The sequence below is a fragment of the Penicillium diatomitis genome (assembly GCF_028827545.1).
Source record: "Penicillium diatomitis strain IBT 30728 chromosome Unknown utg000006l_segment0_segment0, whole genome shotgun sequence".
Taxonomy (NCBI): domain Eukaryota; kingdom Fungi; phylum Ascomycota; class Eurotiomycetes; order Eurotiales; family Aspergillaceae; genus Penicillium; species Penicillium diatomitis.
The window spans coordinates 715,601-739,252 of NW_026623178.1; the positions used below are offsets into that span (position 1 = coordinate 715,601).

The 23,652-nt window shown below is 51.3% G+C and overlaps 9 protein-coding genes across 9 annotated transcripts; 4 read left to right on the forward strand and 5 right to left on the reverse strand.

Moving 5' to 3' along the window:
- Positions 1 to 838: 838 nt before the first annotated feature.
- N7539_005893 (uncharacterized protein) lies at positions 839 to 1,988 on the forward strand (the record flags this gene model as incomplete). The annotated part of the gene is made up of 3 exons (XM_056935495.1): positions 839 to 1,094; positions 1,216 to 1,454; positions 1,578 to 1,988. The coding sequence occupies 3 exons, from the start codon at positions 839 to 841 to the stop codon at positions 1,986 to 1,988; spliced, it is 906 nt and encodes a 301-aa protein (XP_056789367.1).
- Positions 1,989 to 2,598: 610 nt separating this feature from the next.
- On the reverse strand, positions 2,599 to 5,028 carry N7539_005894 (PDK/BCKDK family protein kinase; the record flags this gene model as incomplete). The annotated part of the gene is made up of 5 exons (XM_056935496.1): positions 2,599 to 2,734; positions 2,921 to 3,136; positions 3,419 to 4,422; positions 4,609 to 4,757; positions 4,917 to 5,028. 5 exons carry the CDS (start codon positions 5,026 to 5,028, stop codon positions 2,599 to 2,601), a joined length of 1,617 nt encoding a protein of 538 aa, XP_056789368.1.
- Positions 5,029 to 8,157: 3,129 nt separating this feature from the next.
- N7539_005895 (uncharacterized protein) lies at positions 8,158 to 8,773 on the forward strand (the record flags this gene model as incomplete). Its single annotated transcript, XM_056935497.1, has 2 exons — positions 8,158 to 8,244; positions 8,381 to 8,773. The coding sequence occupies 2 exons, from the start codon at positions 8,158 to 8,160 to the stop codon at positions 8,771 to 8,773; spliced, it is 480 nt and encodes a 159-aa protein (XP_056789369.1).
- Positions 8,774 to 9,492: 719 nt separating this feature from the next.
- N7539_005896 (uncharacterized protein) lies at positions 9,493 to 9,792 on the forward strand (the record flags this gene model as incomplete). The annotated part of the gene is made up of 1 exon (XM_056935498.1): positions 9,493 to 9,792. One exon carries the CDS (start codon positions 9,493 to 9,495, stop codon positions 9,790 to 9,792), a length of 300 nt encoding a protein of 99 aa, XP_056789370.1.
- A 2,620-nt stretch (positions 9,793 to 12,412) lies between these two features.
- On the reverse strand, positions 12,413 to 14,547 carry ade13 (adenylosuccinase ADE13; the record flags this gene model as incomplete). The annotated part of the gene is made up of 9 exons (XM_056935499.1): positions 12,413 to 12,663; positions 12,760 to 12,817; positions 12,883 to 12,889; positions 12,952 to 13,030; positions 13,120 to 13,192; positions 13,253 to 13,369; positions 13,432 to 14,159; positions 14,308 to 14,394; positions 14,496 to 14,547. The coding sequence occupies 9 exons, from the start codon at positions 14,545 to 14,547 to the stop codon at positions 12,413 to 12,415; spliced, it is 1,452 nt and encodes a 483-aa protein (XP_056789371.1).
- A 431-nt stretch (positions 14,548 to 14,978) lies between these two features.
- On the reverse strand, positions 14,979 to 17,016 carry N7539_005898 (EXO70 family protein; the record flags this gene model as incomplete). Its single annotated transcript, XM_056935500.1, has 3 exons — positions 14,979 to 16,360; positions 16,440 to 16,657; positions 16,733 to 17,016. 3 exons carry the CDS (start codon positions 17,014 to 17,016, stop codon positions 14,979 to 14,981), a joined length of 1,884 nt encoding a protein of 627 aa, XP_056789372.1.
- Positions 17,017 to 17,385: 369 nt separating this feature from the next.
- N7539_005899 (putative phospholipase A2 (PlaA)) lies at positions 17,386 to 19,779 on the forward strand (the record flags this gene model as incomplete). Its single annotated transcript, XM_056935501.1, has 1 exon — positions 17,386 to 19,779. One exon carries the CDS (start codon positions 17,386 to 17,388, stop codon positions 19,777 to 19,779), a length of 2,394 nt encoding a protein of 797 aa, XP_056789373.1.
- Positions 19,780 to 20,427: 648 nt separating this feature from the next.
- N7539_005900 (putative phosphatidylinositol-3,4,5-trisphosphate 3-phosphatase) lies at positions 20,428 to 22,341 on the reverse strand (the record flags this gene model as incomplete). The annotated part of the gene is made up of 3 exons (XM_056935502.1): positions 20,428 to 22,037; positions 22,173 to 22,257; positions 22,339 to 22,341. The coding sequence occupies 3 exons, from the start codon at positions 22,339 to 22,341 to the stop codon at positions 20,428 to 20,430; spliced, it is 1,698 nt and encodes a 565-aa protein (XP_056789374.1).
- An 854-nt stretch (positions 22,342 to 23,195) lies between these two features.
- Positions 23,196 to 23,606, reverse strand: N7539_005901 (uncharacterized protein; the record flags this gene model as incomplete). Its single annotated transcript, XM_056935503.1, has 1 exon — positions 23,196 to 23,606. One exon carries the CDS (start codon positions 23,604 to 23,606, stop codon positions 23,196 to 23,198), a length of 411 nt encoding a protein of 136 aa, XP_056789375.1.
- Between the last annotated feature and the right edge of the window lie 46 nt (positions 23,607 to 23,652).

Below are 23,652 nucleotides of genomic sequence, written 5' to 3' on the forward strand. Positions count from 1 at the left end.
AGTGGAAGTTCCCCCCGCCTCCACAAAGTGGGAGAAGTCGTGGCCTCAGGCATTCAAAGAGTGGGAGATCAGCCCCGACACGAACATTCATACTCTCAAGTTCTTCGCTGAACTCACGTCTACTTCATCCTCTCAAGTTTGGCAATACGACCTACAACGCTCATATAAGTGCTGCATATATTAGAAGCTACAGCTCAATAGCAGGATCTGGCAGTCTAACAGGCCTGCATAACTGAAAGCCAGCTAGCTGCTATCCACTGGTCTCTGTAAGATGGGCTTCCTCAACTCAAGTACCTGCATAATTGACATTAAAACTAGATGATTACGTGACTTTGCTCACCACTACCTGAACACTTGCTGCATAACTTCAAGAGTCAAAAAACTCGCGGCAACAATCCATCATTGACTTGGATTTTCCCCTGAGTCTGATTGCGCAATCAACCAGTCGGCCACGACAAACGATGCCTGGCCAGTATCAGAATTCACACGCAGATTTCCACTAGGTAATGGTATAGCCCCTAGGAAAGCAAACAGATTCCGCTGTGTGACTGCAAACAACGAGAGAACGTGTGTATTTCATTGATGGTTGAATGATTGCACGTGGTCAAGCCCAGCTGCTACCAAGTGATACCGCCTTTCTTAGATTCACTTGACTGTGCGAGCTTGCAATTTCCATACTCTGGACTTGGATTCAATCGTCTTGTTCTGGTCCACCGCTTCTCTTGCCGCTCGATATTGCGTTCTTGCTTGAACCAGCTTGATCATATTCTACCTATAAATTCGTTCTTCTTTCACCACCGTGACTCATTCGTCCCATCCAGCATCACCCATCATTATCATGGACACAGATTCAGGATCCGAGGCTGGTCCCCATACGGGTCATCGGACCTACATCTCCATTGACTCTGACTCTGAAGATGGGGGAATGCAACTGGATGTGGCCGACCAAGAAATGCCTCTTGCGGAAATGGAAGATGGCATGCACATTGACGCATCGGAAGACGAAGAAAGCAGCAACTCAGGAGATGATGACGATGACGTGACCGACGAGGATGACGAGGAGGACGATGAATTCGAAGAAGAAGAGCGCAATGGTACATTCTCATCCCCCAACAAACGTGTCAATAGCATCTTGGTCTGGAAGATTTTCACTGGCACGACCACTCAATTCTCTCCAGAGGATAATTGACACAGACACTTAACAACATCTTCTAGAAAATGACTTCACTGCTCAGCCCGTCAACCCACATTCATCTGTTCCAAACGCACACAATACTCCTTCGCAGCCTGGACATCGGGGTTATTTCGGGCATTTCCCAGCTCAGCAGAATCGCCCTCGACCGCAACCCCGACGTCTTCGCACAAAGGGCCACCTCACCGAGGAGCAGCACGCCGCGCTGGCAGTCCTGTCTAATTGGGAGCTGCTCGTTACACATGCGCTGAACAATCACCGCGTAAGTCACTTCAAAACTCATGCATCTCTGAGAGGGTAGAACAGTGAAGCGATGAACGAAGTACCAAGAGCGAGAGAGCGAGAGAGCGAGGCCCATTCCGAATCTCTAACCTTCAGTCTACAGACAATTCCCCAAACCCGCCGACGCTTCCAAGCCAAGCTCCTTGCCGCCGACAACCCCACGCTCGAGAACGAGCTCTACGGCTCCCGCTTCGTCATCCCCGCCTCCAAATCCGAGTTCCTCCCACCCATGACCTCTGCCTCAACCGCAGGAGGCACCGGGACCGGCGTATCTCGGCCATATGAGACAGCATCGGGCGTGGATAATTCCATCGCGTTTTTGATCTCGGGCTCGTATCGCGAGGTCATTGAGGATGGGGATCTATCGTGGTGGCCGCAGGGGAAGCCGCGCGAAAAGAGGAAGAGTAATCGTGGGTTGGGGGTGAATCGAGCCGGGAATAAGAGTTCGTTGAGTGTGGAGAGTGAAGGGAGTTCGAGGGTTGTTAGTCGGGCTGGGTCGGTGGGACGAGGTTGATGAGTTGGAGGGGAATGGGGAATGGGTGAATCGAGATCAAAGCTCTTGCAAGCGGAGTGGTCTCGTGTTCAAGGATCTATGAAATTACCTCGAGCGACATTGAATCCTGTGGCGGACTGCAATCAATAGATATAATTGAAAAACGTGGGATGGGTGGTATATCCGAGTTTCATTCAATCGCCCAGGGTGGCTTGATGTAATACACTTTGGTTCTGTCCTTATCTCCCGGCACATCATCATCAGACAGTAATATTGTACAGGAACCAGTGGGTCTGTAGACCGAAGTGGGAGATCTCATCGACGAATTCATCCCAAATGCAGAAGCATTGAGGTGGAGGTCGCTGAACAAAAAAAAGTTTGAACAATAAGAAGACTTCAGAATTCCAAGACACACCTCGAGACCATCCTTCGCCGGCCACATCAACTCCACGCCAAAAGCAAAGAGGTACAACCGATGAATCACGATGATGTTGGTGAAGTCAATAAGAATAAAGCAATGGCCTGATCGTGCCTGGATAGCTTGTCAATGCAAGTTTCATGTAAGAGTCATTCATCTCATTCTCCCCGAGTCCAGCCTGGTCATTAAATGAATAGATTGCTGAATTGAAGCTCAAGTTGGGTTCCATCCCCATGTCGTGTTGAATTCAGCCGCCGTGTTTCGTTCATAGGACCGGCCATTGTCCATGTGAACCACGACCAGCGAAATGACTAAAAGTAGAAAGGGCGAGGCTCGTGCAAATTGCCCGCTGTTGAGAAGGAGATAGTTATTGATTAGCATGAATTCGTCGATAATTCTTGCCCATGTAAACGCATTCTGAACGCCAGATCTTGTCATCGGCGAGTAGGTCAAATTGAGAAACGGAGAAGAGAACGAAACCCCCCAAAAGAATCTCAAACATGGTGAGGAACAAGTCGACGATTGGGCTACTTACATGTCCTCCTCGTCGTCGGTCTTTCGTTGCTCCGAATGGAATAGACTTTCTGCGTCACCGACTTGTTTGCGCTCAGAAACTTCACGATTGCGCATGCGGGACCGATGTGCCTGAACGTTCATAAGTGTCAGTCCTCGAGAAGACGCGGACTTGGGTTCCGGTTCGATATAGGTTGGGTGCAGGCGGTGCGAGGTATTGAACCGGGTCCGGCCGTCTCTCATGACGGGTAGTTGTCATTGTAAGGGTTCCGAGCTGGAGGATAATCGGTTGAGATGGAGATAGACGTCGGTACCATATCTGCGAAAGGAAGTAAGGTCCGATGGTCAGCTGATGGCCCAATGATCAGGTAGCGATTCAGTCGTTGGTGAAGGAAAATCATGTGAATCTCACGACCCCCACCTGTCGCGCCGAGACTCTTTACATCATGCTCGAAGATTTAAGACAAAGAAAGAACATTGGGCGAAGGAGGCTCAAGGGAAAAAAAAAACTCTATCTTACCCTTCCATACTGATCAACTTCAAATCACCTCCAAAGTAGCGCGCATACAAGCGACTGATGGGCAAACCGTACCCAAAGCCAGCCATGGGTGCCTTAAAATCACTCTTGTCAAAGTCTGGGTCCAGACTAGGCGTTTGCTCCACGGTCGTATACATATAGGTCCAGACCAGGGGAATCGAGGAGCGGGGAATGCCGCCTCCTTCGTCCGAGACTTTGATGGTGATGTCCTCTTTGCCTTCGGCCACGATGACCTTGGTGACGGGGAACTCATCCCGATCGGCGCCATGCTGCTCCACCACCGCACGCAAGGAATTCTTCAAGGTCTCGAAGAGCATGTGCGACAGATGACCCGGCACATACATAAAGTTGAGGTCGTCCTTGCAGACCAGCTGCACCTTTGGCGCTTCAAAGAGGCCGTAGTAGTCTTCACATACAAACCGCGCATTTTCGATGGCTTCCAAAGCGATATCACGAACATTGGTCTTGGTACAGATGATGCCGACATAATTGGGATGCTTCACATGCGTTTGCTCGGTGAGGGCAATATGTTGTCCAATGAGCATTCGAATGCCGATTCGCGACATGTAGAATCGGTCGAGGAATGATTGGATAGTTGGGTCAATTTGCATGCGTTGCCGCTCCCGCTTCCACTCCAAGATGCCCTGCGCCACCGTTGTGACCACACTGTCGTGTCGTCGCTTGATCTGTTGCAGGGTTTGAGAGAATCTCTGATTGTAGTCATTGAGCTCTGGGGGCCAGTCTGCGTTCCCATCGGCGGGGAAGAAGTACCGCCGACCAGCGGCGGCAGCGGCCGTCAACTTGCTATTGCCGTTAAGAGAACCATTCGCAGTCGTGGCTGAGGCGTATTGGCCCTCTCGGACACTAGGGTTTTGTGTGGCTTCGGAAAGAATTTTTGATTGAAAGGGACCATTTGCGCGACCGGGCCGCAGGAGGCGGGTTTTGACTTCTTGGGTGAGAGATGGTCGGGGGAGGGTGATGATTTCCTAGATACGGATCCACCGCGAGTGAGTCAACGGTCCTCCGTGGGGGGAGCCCAAGCTTGGGGGAGGGAGAGGCTAGGACGAAGACGAAAGATGGAGGACATTGGGAAGGATGGAGCGATTGAGGGAAGGTAAATTGGGAGTTTGGAGGAAGAGCCGACCCGGCAGCATCGAGTGGAAATGACATACCTCGAATGATTGCGCATACCAATCTTGCACTTTCTTAATGGAGGGCATCGAACTGAGACCATCAGGAAGCTCGCCTAGATCTTGCACGCGGTGCGCCAGTCGGATGGGGAGCTCCTCGGAGAGAAACTGCGAGGCTCGGAACAGAGTGCCTGCGACCGACGATGTGGTCAGTCAACCGCGGCGTCAATGACGAATGGATTCTCTCCCATTTTTTTTTTTTTTTTTTTTTTTTCTTTTCTTTTCCTTGCTCTTCCCAAGCGAAAGGAACGAAAGGGCTTATGGCACAGCAGAACGAAGGGGAACCATACCGGTCGAGGGTCGATCGCCAAATTGAACCATCTGCCTGAGCGAGACTCCGGTTGCGGGGAAGCTCGCATAGTGCCTGATGGTTTCCATCAGACTCTCTGACGGCTTCCACATGGTGCGGGCAATTCAGGCCGAACGGCCGCCGAGAAGGACGTTCCAAGAGAGGATGAATCGGAAAGAGTCTTTACTCTCGGACTTTTCTCCAAGTGGAAGACGGGATTCTTTTCTGGTCTCTTCTCGTGAAGGGGGAGAATGCGAAGTGGTGTCGCGTGGTAGAGGGAAAGAGTCGAGGACGGATCGGAGCTGGCGGAGAGAGAGTTTGGGGCAGTGACGAAGACCGGATGAGTCGCGCAGACCCGCACGGATCTGCCGAGGTTAGGCTTTGGCTCGTCTTTGCTTCTGGTTTGGAAGCGTCCCGAGCGACTGGAGAAGGCCGAATGATTTTGATTTTCCTGGCGATCTCGTGAGCCACAAGATAGGGATGAGGAGGTTGGTGAAGAATTGAGGTGAATCGGGAGAACAAGTGGAAGACAAGAATCCAGTGCACCCGAGTCAGCATGGGCGACACCTTTCAAGCCTACCGAGATGACTCGAGAGCGATTGACTCATGAGAAGCTGGGGAACTCCGATGTCACGCTCCGACATGAAGCTCCCCTGGCTTGCCCGCACTTGCACCAGTTCCGGCGTCGGAGGGAAACTCTCGGAGCGCCCAATGACATATCTTCAGGACGATGGAATTGCGGGTCTGCTTGTTTTGAATTTCTACTCCTGAAGATGTTGATTGATATGGTGATGCGCTCCGATGAACCGAACGCAGTGGATATCTACCTGTCCTCGTCACCTCCGACCAGATAACTTCGGTACCAGGAGTCAGTACTAAGTACCTAGAAGGTCTGTCAGTGTCGAGTGTCGATTCTCTAGGTACTTCCATCTATACTACTTCAATTGATCATAGTCATTGACCACCCCGCTGTTCTCTTGCTCGCCTTGCTACATTTTCTTTTCGTACAGTTGATGTAGTTTGCAATTTCTTCCCCATCTACGATCCTCCTTTCTGATCGAATATCACGTCTCTTTGGCCCACGAAAGTCCCTACACCCGCAAGTTACTCGCATCCATACCCGATTGAATCTCTGCCTATTGCCCCGAAATCTCGTGTGCAGCTTGGAGGTGTCTTCTGGCAAGTCTACTGCACGCGTCTAGTCAAGGATGTAAGGAAGCTATTAGGACATTGCAAGGCGTACTGACTCAGTACTCCTTGCAATGTCCGTGAACTACTATCTGCCGACCCGGGGGGGGGCACATCACATTGAATCCTACTTGCTACCTAGAAGTACCATCACCTATGTTGGGTGTATAGTATAGTAGAGTATATACTATACTCTATACTCTAGGCTGTAGGTCTTATGCGGCATACGTACAGGTAGGATGACAAGGTTGTCACCTTGTCACCGTGTCAGCAGCTCTCTTCCACGTCCCGTTCTCCCATATTCCCATATTCCCATATTCCCGTGTGGTACTTCTCCGCGATGTGGAAGTACCCGTTTGACCGAGAGATGTGGGGCGGTCTCTTCAGCAGCCGCCGAGGCCGTCGAGACTCCAGAGTTCCAAGACTCCGTCGAGTCCTACTCATCTGAAGATGGGTTTGCTCGCGCTGCATCTGGACGCTTGGGTCGGTCGATCCCGCATGCTGGGTTGGTGAGAATCTGTCACGGCTAATTGGTCCCGGAGAAAGGTGATGCCCCAAAAACACCAGCTGTCAAAGATAGCAACTGTTGACTCTGGAGTCCAGACTCGTGACATTCTTTTCCAAGCGGTCGAAGTATCGTGATCGTCGCTTTGATCATACCAGGCAGTAGTAGGAGACTAGGAGGACTACTAGTACTAGTACTACTACTGCTATTTCCATCATTATCCAACTCCTTGAGCCTCTACGACCTACTGGACTACTAGGTACTACCTAGTAGGTAGTAGGGACTCAGGTAGATACCGAACAGGATCTTCAGCTCGGCGTAATTATGAATTGTCCAAACGGCTAGAACGGAAGACCAGACCATGAAGGCTGCCCATTGCCACGAAGAAGTCCGGTTTCCAGCAATGATATCTCAACATTCTGACCGCTCCTTCACGTTTCTCTTTCTCTGCTCTTTCCATGGAAGGGTAGCATCTTCATTACCCCGGGGCCCATCATTGAACAACAGTGCCCGATGTTCTCTCTATCGGTCGCTCGTCCGTTCGCTTTTCCTCTTCTGTCTTGCTTACTCTCTCTCTCTCTCTCTCTCTCTCTCTCTCTCTTCCTTCGGCATCTTTGTCTCCCGTCTCGTGTCGATCTGCCCGCTGATCCATTGCGGTGGCTCCGCTTAAGGTTGTTCCATATGACTCTCAGTATCTCCTACCGTAACTTCGTGGGTACCGTACTTGACTACTTGACTACTTGACTACTCGACTACTTGACTACTCGACTACTTGACTACTCGACTACTTATTGACAGTCCTCCACTGGGCCACCGCGCTATCTCACTCCAGCTCTGCCACAGTCTCTCCCAATCATCCCCAACCCCAAATTCTCCCGGTTCCAATCTGGTGTGGCCCGGTCCGTCTCGACACCGGTCGGACTAGACTCCATTGACAGCGTCTATCAGCGCCCCCCCCCCCCCCCCCCCCAAGCGGATCCGTGGAGTCCGGAGACCAGCAAATTGCCCCTTTGGGCGTTCTGCTGCTGGTCTGGTGGTGGGACCCCTTCCTGTGTGTCCATCTGGCTCCGTCTGGGTCCATCTTGGGCCATCTGGTGGCTCCCATTGTTCGTGGGCAACTCGGTCTCTTCAGTGAACCACGGCGACGGGTTCGATTGCGAGTCGAATCTCGTGCAACTTCCGGCTGCGTGCTTGTGATCCTGTCCATTGTCCGATTGTTCCATCTGGGTTTGATTTTCTGTTCGACTCCCCCCACCGCGGGGGGCAAGTGTGTGGAGGGGAATGTCATTCTTTTTTTTTTCTTTTTATTCTTTTTTTTTCTCTTGATGGTCTCTATCGTTCTTGGTCTGGGTTTGAGTCCATCCATTGAGGGTGCGCTATTCCCTGCTGCAGTGTTTTCCTTGGTCCATCCTACTGTTGGCTCCTCGCCATCGTCGTACTAGCAGTATCTGCTCCATGATCCATCTCTTTCCGGTTATGTAGACTTGGGACTGCGCGTTCTCCCACTCACCACCTCCCGAAGCCGGTCTGTTGACCTTACATTTTCGTCATGTGCCAAGGTGACCACTTCTCTCCTTGTCCTGTCGCTCTGATCGTGGTGGCAGCAGAGAATCATTGCCACCCGTACGGACACACTGTAAGTAACTAAGTAAACACGAACTTTGAAGTCATCAATCTGTCTTGTCTTGTCACTCAGTTCAAGTTTCGTGCCCGTGTCTCTCCCTCTCTCCATGAGTCCATGACTCCATACCATACGCCCTAAGCGCACCCAGCCGGCGTCTACCCCCCTCCACCTGACCAGTTGGCGCGAGTATCGGGATCGCATCCTGGTCCCTCCATCCATTTTGGGTAATTCACTGCATCATTCACAAATCCGCCGGCTATCTTACTACTACTACTACTACTACTACTACTACTACTACTACTACTACTACTACTACTACTACTACTACTACTACTACTACTACTACTACTACTACTACTACTACTACTACTACTACTACTACTACTACTACTACTACTACTACTACTACTACTACTACTACTACTACTACTACTACTACTACTACTACTACTACTACTACTACTACTACTACTACTACTACTACTACTACTACTACTACTACTATTCCCTCTCCGAGCGCATCTTGAAACGGCCGTGGTAGACGGACTGTCGCCCACCGCGCAAGCCGATATTGGATGCTGCCCAGACCCATCGGGTAAGGTTGCACCATCGTGGCCTTTCCAGAGCGTTGATCGCTTTCTGCACGATCGGTCGATATCAATCTGTCCCTTCCCGGCTCTTATCATCAGTCCTCATCATTGCCGGTGCGATTGACTTGCTGCCCCCAGAATTGTACCATCAGGACTAACTTAGTAACCTGAACTACCTCACCCTCCTCCAGTGACCACCACCATCATAACCCCACTCTGTCACCACTAAAGAACACCATCGCAACTCTGTCGCCTTTCTCTCTCCTCCTCTTTCTCTTCTTCATCTTCCCAACCCTCCTTCTTTGACCATCGAGTATTCTTTCTTCAAGAGTGCTGAAATTGTCTCTTTTTCTTTTGTTTTCCTTTCCCCTTCATTCTTTTCTGCCTCGTGCCTCTCGGATTCTCCTTTGCATCCCTGGTGTGTCTCGTGTCCAAATCGTCTCTCTTCCCGTCGGGTTGGCCTTTGGCCGTTGACACAACTTAAGAGAAGGAAAAAAAAAGGACACCTCCAAAACTACCACAAAAAAAAAAAAGAGAACTGGCTCCCCTCCCCCCCCCGTTAGTTACCCTAACCTAACCCAACCTGGTCAAACCTAAACAAACCGCCTTTCCCCGTTCATCATCATCCGTCAGCGGTCTCCTTGCGGTCTTCTTTCCGAATCCTTTGATCATGTCCCGCCGTCGAACCTCGTACAGCGAGCCCATGAGTGAGGCCGCATACCCTCCCGCATCTTATATTCCCGCCTATGCGCACTCGCAAATGGCGTCCAGTGCACCGCGTCGAGGGCCCATCGAGGGCCCCGATGGCCGCCGTCTCATTCGGCGCGTCACTTGGCGCTCATCTACATACAAGCTGATGGCTTCACTATGGGTTTTAGGTGTCTTGTATATTCTCTGGCTGATTCGGGATCTGTTCTATCTACCGTTTACGCCTGCAGAGCCCGGTCCCCCCGGTGCGGGAGATGCTTGAGCCTTGCGCATGATATTTCGCGTGATCTTTTTGGGTTCAATTGTCGAATTGAGCATTTGGATGCATGAAACTTTTTTTTTTTTTTTTTTTTTTTTTGGGGGGGGTTGTCTAATCCTTCTCTTTTTCTGTTTTGATTTCTTTTTTGTTTACTTCCCTCACCCATGATTTGCATGATTGAGAAAGATGAAACGACAGCGCTGTCTCAAAGAACCTTGTTTCGTTTTGGGGGGAGTTTGATCTCCGTTTGCGACGTATGTTTGGCTTCGATTTCTGTGTTGTTGTTCCTTGAGGTAAATAGCGGCTGTTCGAGTCCGGGGAGAAAGGGAGAAGAGGGAGACGAGAGGTGGTAGTGGATGGGAGCGACTTCGGCCTCACAACATGGCGGGAAGGAGGTGGGTGAAGAACGAGAGTGAATCCATCAAGCGATGCGCAATTGCACAGCAGAAGCCAGACGGACGAGACCGATCGTGAAGATCGCCAAATCTCTCCCGACACGATTCTCCGGGGCCACACAGTCCGACTCGCCAAGCAACATCACACGATCTGCTCGTGACTGCCCACGTGGTCTTCACGTGGACAGCGCACATGTGCGACTTGGGTAACGTGACCCGATTTGGAGGGGGGGGGGGGGAAGGATGACCGACGAGCCATGGGGTGCGACTACTGCCACACGTTGCAGGGACAAGAGGAGATTCTCAGATCCGTGCCCTGCCCACATTGTGCTTGCCGTCATCATGCTTGACTGATTTGCTCGAGGAGCTGGATCATATATGATCATCTGACATCGGCCATGCCCAAAGATCATAAGGTGTCTCCAGCGCCGGACAATGCAGCTGAGAGCTCGATGATGCTGACCAAGACCCCGAAGTCAGAAGTCCCGCGCAAGGGTGGATTTGAGACGACTATGCTCAGGCCGCGTTGAAACGCCCCTCGGCCGGATCAAGTCCATGTCGAATTGACAACAATCTTCACCAGCTGGCTGTTCCCAAGCCGCTATCGGACCGACTGGAGTGATTCCCTGATTCAAACGAGCAGTATCAAAAGCCCATGCTTGCCGTCCCGACAGGCGCCTTTTTAACCTAACAGCTCTCTCGGCGGTCGTTGAGGACCATACATTAGAACTGCCTACCCAAGCCAGTCTCGCCATCATTACTGCGTGACACTGTTGGACCGAAGCGATCATTCATCGTTCTCACGGTTGGAATGGTAGAAACGCCGCTTCGCATGGGCTTTCCCAACGTGTAAGAAAGAAGAGCCGACACCGGAGGATCTGTTCAGCGGTTACTGCGAAACCCCCGAAAGCAATGCTACGATATGTGATTCCGGCTGGGTATATGTCGCAACCGATGGTTGTTTCGACTCGCAGTCCTGGAGTCCAGGGCGTGGCAAAATGCTGCAGCTCTTTCCGTACCTGGATCTTTTTACCCGCGATCCTTGAACTGTCGTGTGGCTTTACGATGCCTCCATGACCCCATCTCTCAGTCGTCGACGCCAGGTCTCGAATCAACAAGGTTGACCGAATGATTTTGCCATGATTCTTATTCTCTGTCTTCTTCCATTCACCCTTCTTCCCACCTTCAATTCGTCTTCTGCCCAAAATTCTCAAATTTACTCTCCGTGTCTGTCATTGGCCTCCTTCAATGAGAAAAGACTCCACGGCAAGCCTTTTCACTAATTTAACTTCTCAGACTATCCCCCCCCCCCCCGTTTTGAGCTGACTCTATGATGCCTTTTGAAAAGTACTCTCATGATGTGACCATTTCACTTTCTTGACTCTTGGCCCACTGTTTCTCTCTAATTGATATGTACTCTTCATTCTGGAGTCGCTCTATTTCTTGGTCCCTTTCTCAAAATTCCCCCATCATCTTCCCTGTTTGCAAATATGAGATGAACCTACACATTCAAAAGTCTAAGCCCCCTACTCGCCCCCGCCTCTGCCTCTGGGCTGCGCCCATAAAACCGAAGATGGTGTGGACCGATCCGATTCAGACCCCCGTCAGCTTTAGTTCACCTCTTGATATTGATCACGTTTTTCTGGCGGGGTTTTTTGGTGTCTTCTCATTAGAAATGGATGGGAGGACCTCTGCTTTTTTCTTTTGCTTTTTTCTTTTATCCGCTTTTCCTGTTTACAGGGATCTTTGGCCGACTATGATATTCTAATTGATGACTTCTTGTCTTCTACACATGTTTCCTCGGTCCATTGCTTGGGGCGAATCGATACGTCGTTTTTTTCTACTTTGACAATCACCAGCAGGGATCTTCATGAAAAATATTCTATTTGGGTATTTCTGTCCATTTAAACAACCCACCGAGTTCCACTCTCAAAGTACACCTTTTTTGTTTTCCATAATGACAACAGCCTGCTTCTAGCTTTTGGCCCTCGCTTTTTTCTTCTCGAACCCCCTCGAACCCCCCCCCCCCCCCGAATATCTTTTTTCTTTCCAAGATCGGTGATATACATTCCGTCAAATTGAAGCTACGGCCCAGACGATGCTCGGATGAACGAGACCCGTGTCCCGAAGTCTTGAACCTAGACTCCGTTGTCCCCGCTTGTCATGGTGCATGATGATGCTGTGGTTCCTGAAGACATCCGGGCGACAGCGTGTTTCGTGAGACAATTCTAGACATAGAGCGAAGAAGTCTCGCCCTTGGCGATCTGAGAGGCATAGGGCTTGAGAGCAGCGGCAACCTCGGTGGTGGTGAACTTTTCCACCTGTTGAGGGGCACGGCCGACAAAGGTGGTTGCGTCCAGGAGGGCGTCCAGCTCCGGGAGAATGGGGTTGAAGAAGGGGGTGCGGCGGATGCGGTCGAGCAGGTCGTTGTCCTTGCCTTGCTTCTTGACGTTGTCGGCGGCTTGGTGGGAGAGAACACCTAGACAGAGATGGGAAAAGTAGGGTGTTAGTGGAGGTCATCTCATTTGTCACGAGAAAGCTGAAAGCTATGTGATTTCAGGAGAATGTGACGTACGGATTTCTTCGTGGGCATCCTGACGAGACAGACCCTTCTTCACGCAGGCCATGATGATCTGAGAAGTGTTAGTTTGCTTCCAATCATAGTCGCAACTCAGCTGAAATGTGAGGTCTTGCTTACGTTCTCACTAAGAAGATGTCAGTGCTCAGGATCATTCGCCAAGATTTGAAGAGTCATTGATCCACTTACGTAGCCATGAATGGAAGTTCATCGTTGACATGACGCTTGATAACCTCCGGGTAGACGACAAAGCCGGAGCTGACATTGTCTGTAACGTGTTAATATCCATTTCATGGTTTCACGTTGGCAGGGGAGGAGAGAAAAAACAAGAAAGAACTGCCGATTCGATTCACATACTCAGAAGAATAAGGCAAGCATCGGCGGTCAGGTAGAGTTCGGGGATGCTGATTCGGCGAATGGCACTGTCGTCCTAGAACAGAGTCAATATCTTGGCTCGTATCATCGCCAACTTGGTTTCATGCAAACTCACCAATGAGCGCTCAAACCACTGAGCAGAGTAGGTGTCCAGGGCATCCTTGGGCAGGTTCTGGAGGTGGCGACCGAGGGAGCAGAGACGCTCTGATCGCATGGGGTTGCGCTTGTAGGCCTATTAGGGAACAATTAGACGGTCACCCCCATAAATGCCCATACCACAGTTGGGAAGCTCACCATAGCACTGCTACCAATTTGATCCTTCTCAAAAGGCTCCTCAACCTCCTTGAGCATAGCCAGATGACGAATGTCAATTCCAATGCGTTCGCAAGTGGAGCCAAACGAGCCGAGGGCATTGCCGACGTCCACGTCAATCTTGCGAGAGTAGGTCTGGGAAGAAATGATAAAGGCAGAGCTGAATCCGGCCTTCTCGGTTACCAGCTCATCCAGCTTCTCAACCTTGGCATGGTCACCCTCGAAGATCTGCAAAAAGGAAGCCTGGGTACCGGTAGTACCCTTGACACCACGGAAGCGCAGGTCATCACGGGCACGCTCGAGGTTACGCAGATCCATGAGCAGATCCTGGATCCAGAGACAGGCACGCTTACCAACGGTCACAAGCTGTGCAGGCTGACCGTGGGTGAAGCCCAAGCAAGGCAGGTCCTTGTACTGCTGCGCGAACTGAGAAAGCTTGTCGACGACAACAGCCAACTTGGGAATGAGGATATCCAGACCATCGCGAAGCAAGATCAAGTCGGCATTGTCAGTGCAGTAGCAAGATGTAGCACCCCAATGAATGATTCCCGCAGCAGCAGGGGCAACCTGACCAAAGGCGTGGACGTGGGCCATCACGTCGTGGCGGCGACGCTTCTCCTCCTCGGCGGCGACCTTGAACTCTTCATCTTGGATGGTGGCATGAGCCTTCATTTGCTCAATTGCCTCGTCGGTGATGGGAAGTCCGAGCTCTAAGCATTGCAAATGAGTCAATTGAACAACTGAGTTGATTCACCCACTGCCTCTCGTAGTTCCGCAACTCGAAGATCCGATGTCGGTACATTGGTCTCATAGACTGACTCATCCATTTGAGTATCCCTCCCTTCTAGATGATCGTACCTTTCTGGGACTCGGCAAGCCAGATCCAAAGCTTGCGCCACGTAGAAAAGCGCATACGAGGCGAGAAAAGATACTTCATCTCAGTGCCTGATCAATCGTGAGTCAAGTGAGGTCAGCGATTTGTTTTCCCGGTCTGCTTCCTCAAATCAGGTCGTTCTCGAGGGCGAAAAGCGGGAGATTCAACTTACTCGCATAGCGCGAGTTGAGAGGAGTCTGATAGATGTCATTGCTGGCAGACATGATGACCGGTCTGAATTGAATTCTAATCAAGACAAGAACAAGCCACGCGAAGCATGTAGATGTGAGTTGTGGGATGAGAGACCACGGAAATTTTGCATGCGATCATCGGGCCTAGCGGGGCTTATCACGTTATCGTAAAGTCGGAGCGTGGGGCAGATCCCGTGACAGGAGAATTGCAATGCGGGAAAGAGCGCCCATAAGTGGGGGAGTATTACCGTTGTCGAGTCTGCAATACTCACGCGAAGGAGTTACGTATGCTATTGCGGGGATGATATACTGAGCCTTGACCATTACATTACAAGTTACATTTTCAAGTTGGACATGGTGACAATGAGAAGGCGGTTATTCTTCATATGACCTCAGTACTGTAGAGTGTAGACACGGAAAGATGAGCCCTCGAAAGTTCACAGGCAGAGAGTTCAAGCCAGCTCTCATGACAGTTGCGACAACTGCACAGCCAGACTTGCCTTGTCGTACTTGATATACTTCCCTCGGCCCTTGTCAATCTCGACATAGCGATCGTAGAATCGAGAATAAAGTGGTTCCAGAAGACCCTGGAGTTCCCTGATAAGAACAGAGCGCACCTCGCGTTCCATGTGAATGTTCTTGTGGCGAGATACCATGTCCTCGAAATTAGCATTGAAGGATTTGAATTTTTCCTTGATTGCGTCCTTGTCGCGCGAAGATAGACCTTTCACAATAGCACTGGAATCAACGGCTCCGCCTGAACTGGGTCTCGCGCCAGTCCGGGACGTGTACTGTACGTCCAGAAGGCATTGTGAGGTGTCTTTCCAGGCGTCAAGATATGTTGATGTCGCTCGTTTGCGGAAAGCGTCAATTCGCGCGATACACTCCGAATCGCCCAGATAGCGCGCAAGGTCAGAGTTCGACCGGATGGATCGATCAACCACGCAAAACACGTTAGACAGAAATACACCAAGTGCGACCTTGGATCGGTGAAAAGCTCGACCGCGTTGCTCCAATGAGCTCATGAGGGTCTCAATCATGTCCAAGATGAAATGAGAAAGTAGGGTATCGCTATTGGGCCCAACATCTAGTACTGCGGCCCCGGAGGCATTGGCATCGGTTCGCCAATTGCCATCCCCCAGCGAAGTCAGAATGGATGCAAGCGGTCCCGAGTACCCGGTCAAAGTTGACAGAGAACTCATGACCTCGTCCACCAGCGGGACCGATCCAGCGTCAGCGGGAAGTGACGCATTGCTGGCCTTGCGTTTAATCTCTTCAAGCAGTTCTGACAGTGAGAACTTGGCAGTCTCGCGCACAGGCCGCAAAGCTTCGATCAAAAGGCCTTTCAGCTCGGCGGTCTTAGAATCAATTCGGTAGGACATGGCCGTCACGATGTCAATGATTTCAAAGGCCAGAAAGCAGTCCGTCATCAAGTTCGCCTTGATGTATTGGTTCAACTCCCGAAGCGTCTTGGAATACTCTCCCATTGCCCCGAGGAACGTCGCTTGAAGCACGAGTCCTTGTTGGTCCGCTGGAAACACCTGAATGATGATTCCATGCTCGGCGACTATGAAAGCTTCCAAAGCATTCGAATAGATCCCGATACCATTTGTTCCCTGCTTGTAAGGCCCGTCCGTTGGTCGTCTTTTAACCGTATTGAGGGATGCGAGGGACAAATTGTGAAGGGAACCGGTGACGTACGGCCCGCGAACGTCTCCATAAATCTTTATAGCAGGACTGTCACCATTTCCCCGCTGTGGCCCAATCATTGCCGCTGAATTGATCGCGGAGCATAGTTGTGTAAGGTGTGACACCGTGTCTTCGGCCAAGCTTGGAAAGGGTAAGTCTGTGTGAGCTGTATTAGTTGTGATCCAAAGCCACGGCTGCGAGCCGTACAACGTTAACAGTCTGATTGTGCTGCGCACCTTTTGTGAGATAATGTAGCGGCTCGATGGGTGTCGCATGTTGTCCCAGCTCAGCCCTGAAGGTATCTTGCAGCATGTTGCTGCCTGTACTCAGGAGGGCGTTGAAGTCGGACATGGCTTTCTGATTCGACCGAAGGTTTGTCGCGTTGAGGTCGACCAGCGCTTTCTCAACTCGTTTCATCGCTGAAATGTACTGCGAGATACCTGCACTTTGCGGACTATACAGGGCATGATCCAGTCAGTATTGGTTTCCCGAGCTCACTGGTCGTGACTCCAGGGCCAGCAAAACATACCCTGCGCGGATAATGCCCTCCTCGCGGCTCTTCGCGTCAAGAGGTTGACGCAACCGATCAATGGCATCGTTCACCTTGTCGATGTTGCTATTGGTAATTTGAAGGGATTGTGTGTTGCTGTAGATTGGCCCAATGGCCTCTTTGACGACCTTGCCGCTTGTTTCGAGACGCACTAGGGAGCCCTGGATCTTCTTGGTGAGGTGGTTGAGTTTCTCGAGATTCGCATAGAGCACTTCCACCTCGGCACTCTCCTCCGCATATGCGGTGTTCCGCGGGGCCACCATGATCTCAGTCGCGCAAGAGCTACCAGGCCAAGTGACCAGGAACCGTCATATCTCCCGACCTCCGAGTGTGGGGACCGCAAGGGATGCTCGGCGACCGCACAGCGATGTTGTATCTCGATAAGCTCCGCCCCGGACGCTAGTTGGCGCTTGACTCGAATGGGCCCTACTCGGACCGACCTCAAGCCCGGCGCATCGCTCCCGAATCACATGAGACTCACACGATATGTCGTCATCGATCGCGAGTCCCAAGCAAGTGGGACATTGTAGTAAGCACATCAGAGGGTGACTGGCCATTGGGAAGCCACACCTCACTGTTCTCTACATTGCATGTTCCGCGCAGTATCTTCGCCTCCTCCGCGCACGTCCATGATGGGTGTCTCAAGGATTGCGCGGCTTGGTTGGCTTCTGCCACCCGCTGCACTCGCGGTCTACTCTACGAAAGACCGCAATCGACTAGTACCAAATGGTTCCGCTTTCTCCTCATCTCCTTGGGCTAAGAACGAACCAAAGTCAGGAAACAGCCTTTTTGATGGTACGGGAACGTCGGAGAGCAACAATCCCGATTCTGTCTGGCTGAAAGTTGCGCAAAAGCTTGACAATGTCAAGCAAACCGTGGGCGTTGGAGCCCTGGGAGAGCTTGGAGGAAACATCACCGAGCTGATTCTACCTGACTGGGCAAAATATCTTCCAGCTACGGCTCAGAAACTACAGCGAGAACTGTCAATGGCTCCTGGTTCCCTTGCAGATGAGATTTGGAGGGAGGCCCACGACCCGGAGATCAACCCGGAGATTTTACGAGACGCTCGCGTCCGCGTCAGTGCGGGACTTTGTGACGAAGAGCTTGAATTTAGGGAAAAACGTCAGCAACGCGTGCGAAAGGCACTGGCATCTTATTTAGACATTGCCGAAGACGAAATTCATCCAGATGATATTCCAGTCATGGCAATGTGCGGCTCGGGCGGTGGTCTACGAGCTCTCGTTGCGGGAACTGGATCCTACCTCGCGGCACAAGAAGCTGGATTATGGGACTGTATCACATACACTGCTGGTGTAAGTGGTAGCTGTTGGCTGCAGACCCTGTACCATTCGTCGTTTGCGCAAGGGAACTTTCATCGACTCGTGGATCATCTAAAGAACAGGCTAGGAGTGCATATCGCTTTCCCGCCCGCTGCTCTTGACTTGCTCACCACCGCACCAACGAACAAGTTTCTCCTCAGTGGTTTAGTGGAGAAGCTCAAGGCAGATCCCAACGCGGATTTTGGCTTGGTTGACATTTATGGCATGCTGTTGGCTGCACGTTTGCTTGTTCCCAGAGGGGAGTTGGGCGTCTGTAACAGAGACCTCAAAATTTCCAACCAGCGGGCCAATCTGCTGGACGGTTCCCATCCGATGCCGATTTACACTGCTGTGCGTCATGAAATTCCCGTTGCGGCAAAGAAATCCGCGGAGGACCTACACAAGACCTCGGAGGACGTGATCGAGGAAGCCAAACAGGAGTCATGGTTCCAGTGGTTCGAGTTCACTCCATACGAATTCTTCTGCGAAGAGCTAAATGCTGGAATTCCGACATGGGCATTGGGCCGTCATTTTGACAAGGGCTTCAATGTAACTGATGAACGAGACTCCCACATTCCCGAACTCCGTGTTCCAGGACTCATGGGGATATGGGGAAGCGCGTTCTGTGCAACGCTATCCCATTACTATAAGGAGATCCGACCTTTGGTAAAAGGTCTTGCTGGTTTCGGTGGCATCGATTCCCTCATTCAAGGGAAGAACGAAGATCTCATTCGAGTACACCCAATTGATCCAGCCGCCATTCCCAACTTTGTGATGGGCATGAAGGATCAATTGCCTTCTTCCTGCCCAGATTCTATTTTTGAAGACAAACATTTACGTCTTATGGACTCCGGCATGAGCAACAATCTGCCCATTTATCCACTGATCCGACCCGGTCGAGACGTGGATATCATCGTCGCGTTTGATGCTTCAGCCGACATCAAGCAAGAAAACTGGCTGTCTGCCGTGGACGGCTACGCGCGCCAACGCGGAATCAAAGGATGGCCAATCGGCGCTGGCTGGCCTCCAGAGACCGAACCTCTCGAGAAGACTGAGGAAATCCTACGCGAGCCCGAAAACATTACCCCAGAGCAAGCCGAACAGAAAGTCGCCGAAGCGCAAGACAACAGCGTCGTATCGGACCAAAACAAAAAAGCCAAAAGCGCGGGCGCAAATCCAAACACCGACCTCGGGTACTGTAATGTCTGGGTGGGCACCCAACAGGAACTTGTTGCCGAGGACGAGCCTCCTCCATCAAAGCGTCTCTTTCAAGACGGCCACTCTGAGAATCCCACCGAATCGGAATTCCACCTAATGAGACCCGACGCTGGCGTTGCCGTCATTTATCTCCCGTTCCTTCCCAATCCTTCCGCCCCCGAACTTGCTCCCGCCCAGAAGAACACTCGACCTCTCGCTGCAGCTGAGTCGCTCCGACAAGCTGAAAACGAGAGCTCGTCTTACTCAACCGACGTGGAAAAACCAAAACCGAATTCAATCAATCCGGATGTCGACGATTTCCTTTCTACCTGGAACTTCATCTACACACCCGACCAGGTCGATTCCGTTGTTGGCCTTGCGAAAGCGAACTTCGCCGAGGGCAAAGATCAGATTCGTCGCGTAGTTCGTGCTGTATATGAACGCAAAAAGAAGGACCGACTTGATCGCGAGGCTCGCGACTCGCGCAAGCGCATGGAGGGCTTCTTGTGACTTTGAGATAGACAGAGGCACAGAGCTCGAGAACAAGGCATTTGGGAGCAGGGGGGGTCTTGCATGGAAGTGATATGCTAGATTTCTTTCTGGTTTGTGCTTGCGATTCTGTACTGATGAGCTGGAGGTTATCAGTCCCGATTTCTACTTTTTTACAATGTATAATAGCTCAGTAATAGATATTCAAGCAGATACAACTGGGCCCGGCCTGTCAAACGGGCGACTAGAAGGCTCATTTCAAGGCAGGCCATGAACCGTAATTGAAGGATGATAAAATGATACTCTGTGCGTGCATGTGTCGTGTGCTACTACCTGAAAGTAATAGGAACCCCCCGGCTTATTCGTGAGCATACTATGCAGGTCGGGCATTCCATAAGATTGAATTTCACGAGGCCCTCCGTCGGGCATACTTTATCATAGGTCGAAACTACCAAAGCAGCAGGCAATACAAAATGAGAACAGCCTCGAGTGTAGCCTTGCTTGAGAAATGCATGTCCATGGGCAGAGTAAATTTGGTGGCTCAATAATGCACCACGTAAGAACTATATACCGTATGTGTGTGGAGTAAAGATAATTGAAAACTTTCACAACGAATTGAAAATATGTACAATGCTCAACGCTCAATCGTCCAATAACCCTGTGGTGCTCTTACGCCCGAGAATTCAGTGTCTTAGCTCCGCCTTCCTCGCCTTCATGGCCAAGGTAAGGCTGTATACCTTCATCTTCCTCGTGCCTCGCAGCGCTTTCTGGGTGATCACGGTCACTGACGACATTCCTTTTCTTGTGCAAAGCTTCCTCCTCCAACATTGCTCGAGTCTCGTCATCAGTGCCTGCTAGGCTGACGTCCTTGCTTTCATCGGTTTGCTTTCGTAGGCCCAGCTGTCGCTGGAGCTCATGGAGCGAGCCCTCATTAACAGCAAGCAACATGCGATCTGTGGGATTCGAAGTATTTTCTTCCGAGGGAGTTACCTTTTCTTGACCTTGTGTCTGTGACGGCGAGGAGCCTTGTGCATTATTTGCTGAGGAACCGTCCCCTTTTCCGCGCAACCAAGGAGCATGCGAATCCATTGCTGGGTCACGAGGCTTTGAATTGCTAAGCGGTTGCTCGGTTGCAGAAGGATGAGATTCGGCCTGCGCAGGATGATCACTAGGATATTTCCATACAACCTTCATTCGCTGAAAGGAGCGAATTCCTTTTCTCGCGCTTCCTTTAATGCCGTCCATCGCATCCCATTCCATTTCGAACACGCCCGAGTCGAATTCGTCGCCCCCCTCGAAGAAGGCATTGAACCAGACGTGCGCAACAGAAGTGACCATAGCAAAACCGGTATATGACGCTTTGCTGCGACGTTCAAAGTCAATGTTCACGTCAGAATTGGGAATAATGATGCGCGTCTGTGGACGGAAGATGATAGCCGAGAGATTCGATGTAGCAGTCGTATGGGTTGAGAGTTCGGATGCTGAACTGGGTACTCCGACTTGAGCAGGAAGGGAAGTCGTAGACGGTTGGGTGTCCGTGGCCGCTTGCCCTGATGTTGGAAGCGTCACCGTCTCGATGGGCCTTTCGTCATCGCCTGCCTCGACTACAGTGCGTTCGTGGCGGTGGAAAAGATGGAAGCTTTTGATCTTCCGCCCTTCCTCTTCATATCCTTGCACGATGACCTTGACACCATCGCGCAGTCCCCAAGTATGGATCTCAAGGATCTCCACTGGCCTGTCGACGTAGCGTTTCCCTAACTGATTCGTCCAGCGGTCGACGTACCCGACGTACCGAAGTTGACTAGGAATGCTCACTCCGTTCCCGAAGCCGACTCGCATGCGCCGCTGCGTAAAACGCTGCAACGCCTCGTCTTTGGCCCATCCCTCTTGACTGATCAGGTAAGATGTGGCGATAGTCCCGCTGCGACCTTTCCCTGCTTTGCAGTGTACCACGGCAACCCTTTTGTCAGAGAACTCTTGTTTCGCATCCGCCATCGGCCCATGTTCCTTCTGCTGAGTCTCTTCCGGGCGCAACCATTCCCGTATACTGGCCGTGATTTTGGGAATAAGCGCAAATGGTGGGGGATGGTGGTCTGGCCATGGGAAGTGATGGATGCGATTGTAAACCTCCGAGTCGGGATACCCAGTGCCTTCCGCTCGAAATTCCCAGATACACCAATTCGCACCATGTTTATAGTCTAGAAACTTGACAAGCTCATCGAGCGGGTTTCGGTATGCGCGTTGCGGGTATGTACCGGAAGGACCAGACGTTGCGATGACTGCGAGAAATCCAGAGTCAGAGATAACGTGGATCAATGCATACAAGAAGCGCGTTTTTTTGTTTATCTGCCAGTTCAAATGGGAAAAATAGTGACCGTGAAGCTAGTGGGCGCAGGAGAGGGGTAAGACATTACTGTCGTCGGTGACATAGCAAAGATCTAGTCCTGCTTCGGGATGCTTGAGTCGTGGGCCAGCAACGATCTGGCGAAGAATGGAGGCCTAGAGAACACCGCAATTATGAGCATTGGTGTCATTTATGAAGAATGGAGGTTGTTCAGCTGTGAATGTGGGTTATGATACCATGTTGACGTTGCACGTGAGTCGAGCGAATCGAGCTCACCGATTGTTCGGAGAGCTCGAATATGCAGTCACGTTCACGAGTCGCTGAAATTGTGCCCTCGAACAGCTCAGAAGCGGCGTATTTTCGTCGCGTCTTTTTAGTGATTCACAAGAGTCGATAATCTGCAACGACCGCGACCGTGGTACCTGGTCCCAGAGGTTCGATACAACCAACAACGACTGGGGGAAGGTATCCAATGTTGGTCGTTGGTCGTTGGTCGTTGGTCGTTGGGCGTCCATTCTGGGGGCGCAGCGTATGATGTCATTGTTGTTGGACGGTTGCGGCCGAAGGCTTAATTATCGATTAGCGCGAAAACGCTCGGAAGTTGGAACTATGCAAGTGTCAAATTGACCACGGAGAATGCATATGGCTATACGAGTATAATAAGCGAGATTGCTATGTACAGAGTTTGTATTCTGACTAAAACCTGAGTGGGCGCGTCTGGGATTTCCAATTGACAGTTCTTTGCACACAAAAAGACGAGTTCCAGTTGCAAGATTCCCACCACTTGTTGGTCAGACTCCTGAGGTTCGCAGCAAGGGGCTGTCCGAAACCGGGCCGCAGGCACTTCCAACGCGCACTCACGCCAATCTTCTCGAAGGCACGTCAGGTACCAGAATCGCAAACATTCATGGATAAGAACTCTTTGCACGGAAATATGGTGCGACACCTCATATGCAACGGTTGGGACAAGTCGATGTCCTTGCCCAGATACATGCAGATTAAACTTCAAACATTATCAGACACACCGTAGGGCGCGCATCCAGAGCCGGATGAACGCTTGTGATCACGTCGGCTTGGCGAGTTCAGCCTCGTCTTAGGCGACTCCGTAGAAGACATTCGGTTTGATGAGGAAGGTCGAATTGGTGTCCGTGACATTGGTGGAGCCTGCCTGCCAGTAGGTTGCCTCCGCGTCAAAGTCCGTTTCCTCTTCGTGCCACTCGTGCTGTACCTTGACATTCCAGAGCGGATTTGTCAAGGGGCTCACTGACGCGGTGATCGTAGTGTCGTTACAGACCGTGGCATTGGGGGTAAGACCCTCGCAGAATGTGTCAAAGCCCGGCGCATTATCTGTCGGGGGTGCAGAGATATTGAAGCGATAGGCACAGCCGCCGGGCGAGCACTCCAGTTGAAAGTTGGTGGCGTTCCACGTCGCGGCCAGACCGTTATGGAGGGCACTGGTCAAGCCGATGGCGGAGAGAAAGACGGAAAAGAGGGAGATTTGCATGGCGGTGGTAGTGATGATGAATTTGCGGATGGGCGGACGAGGCAAT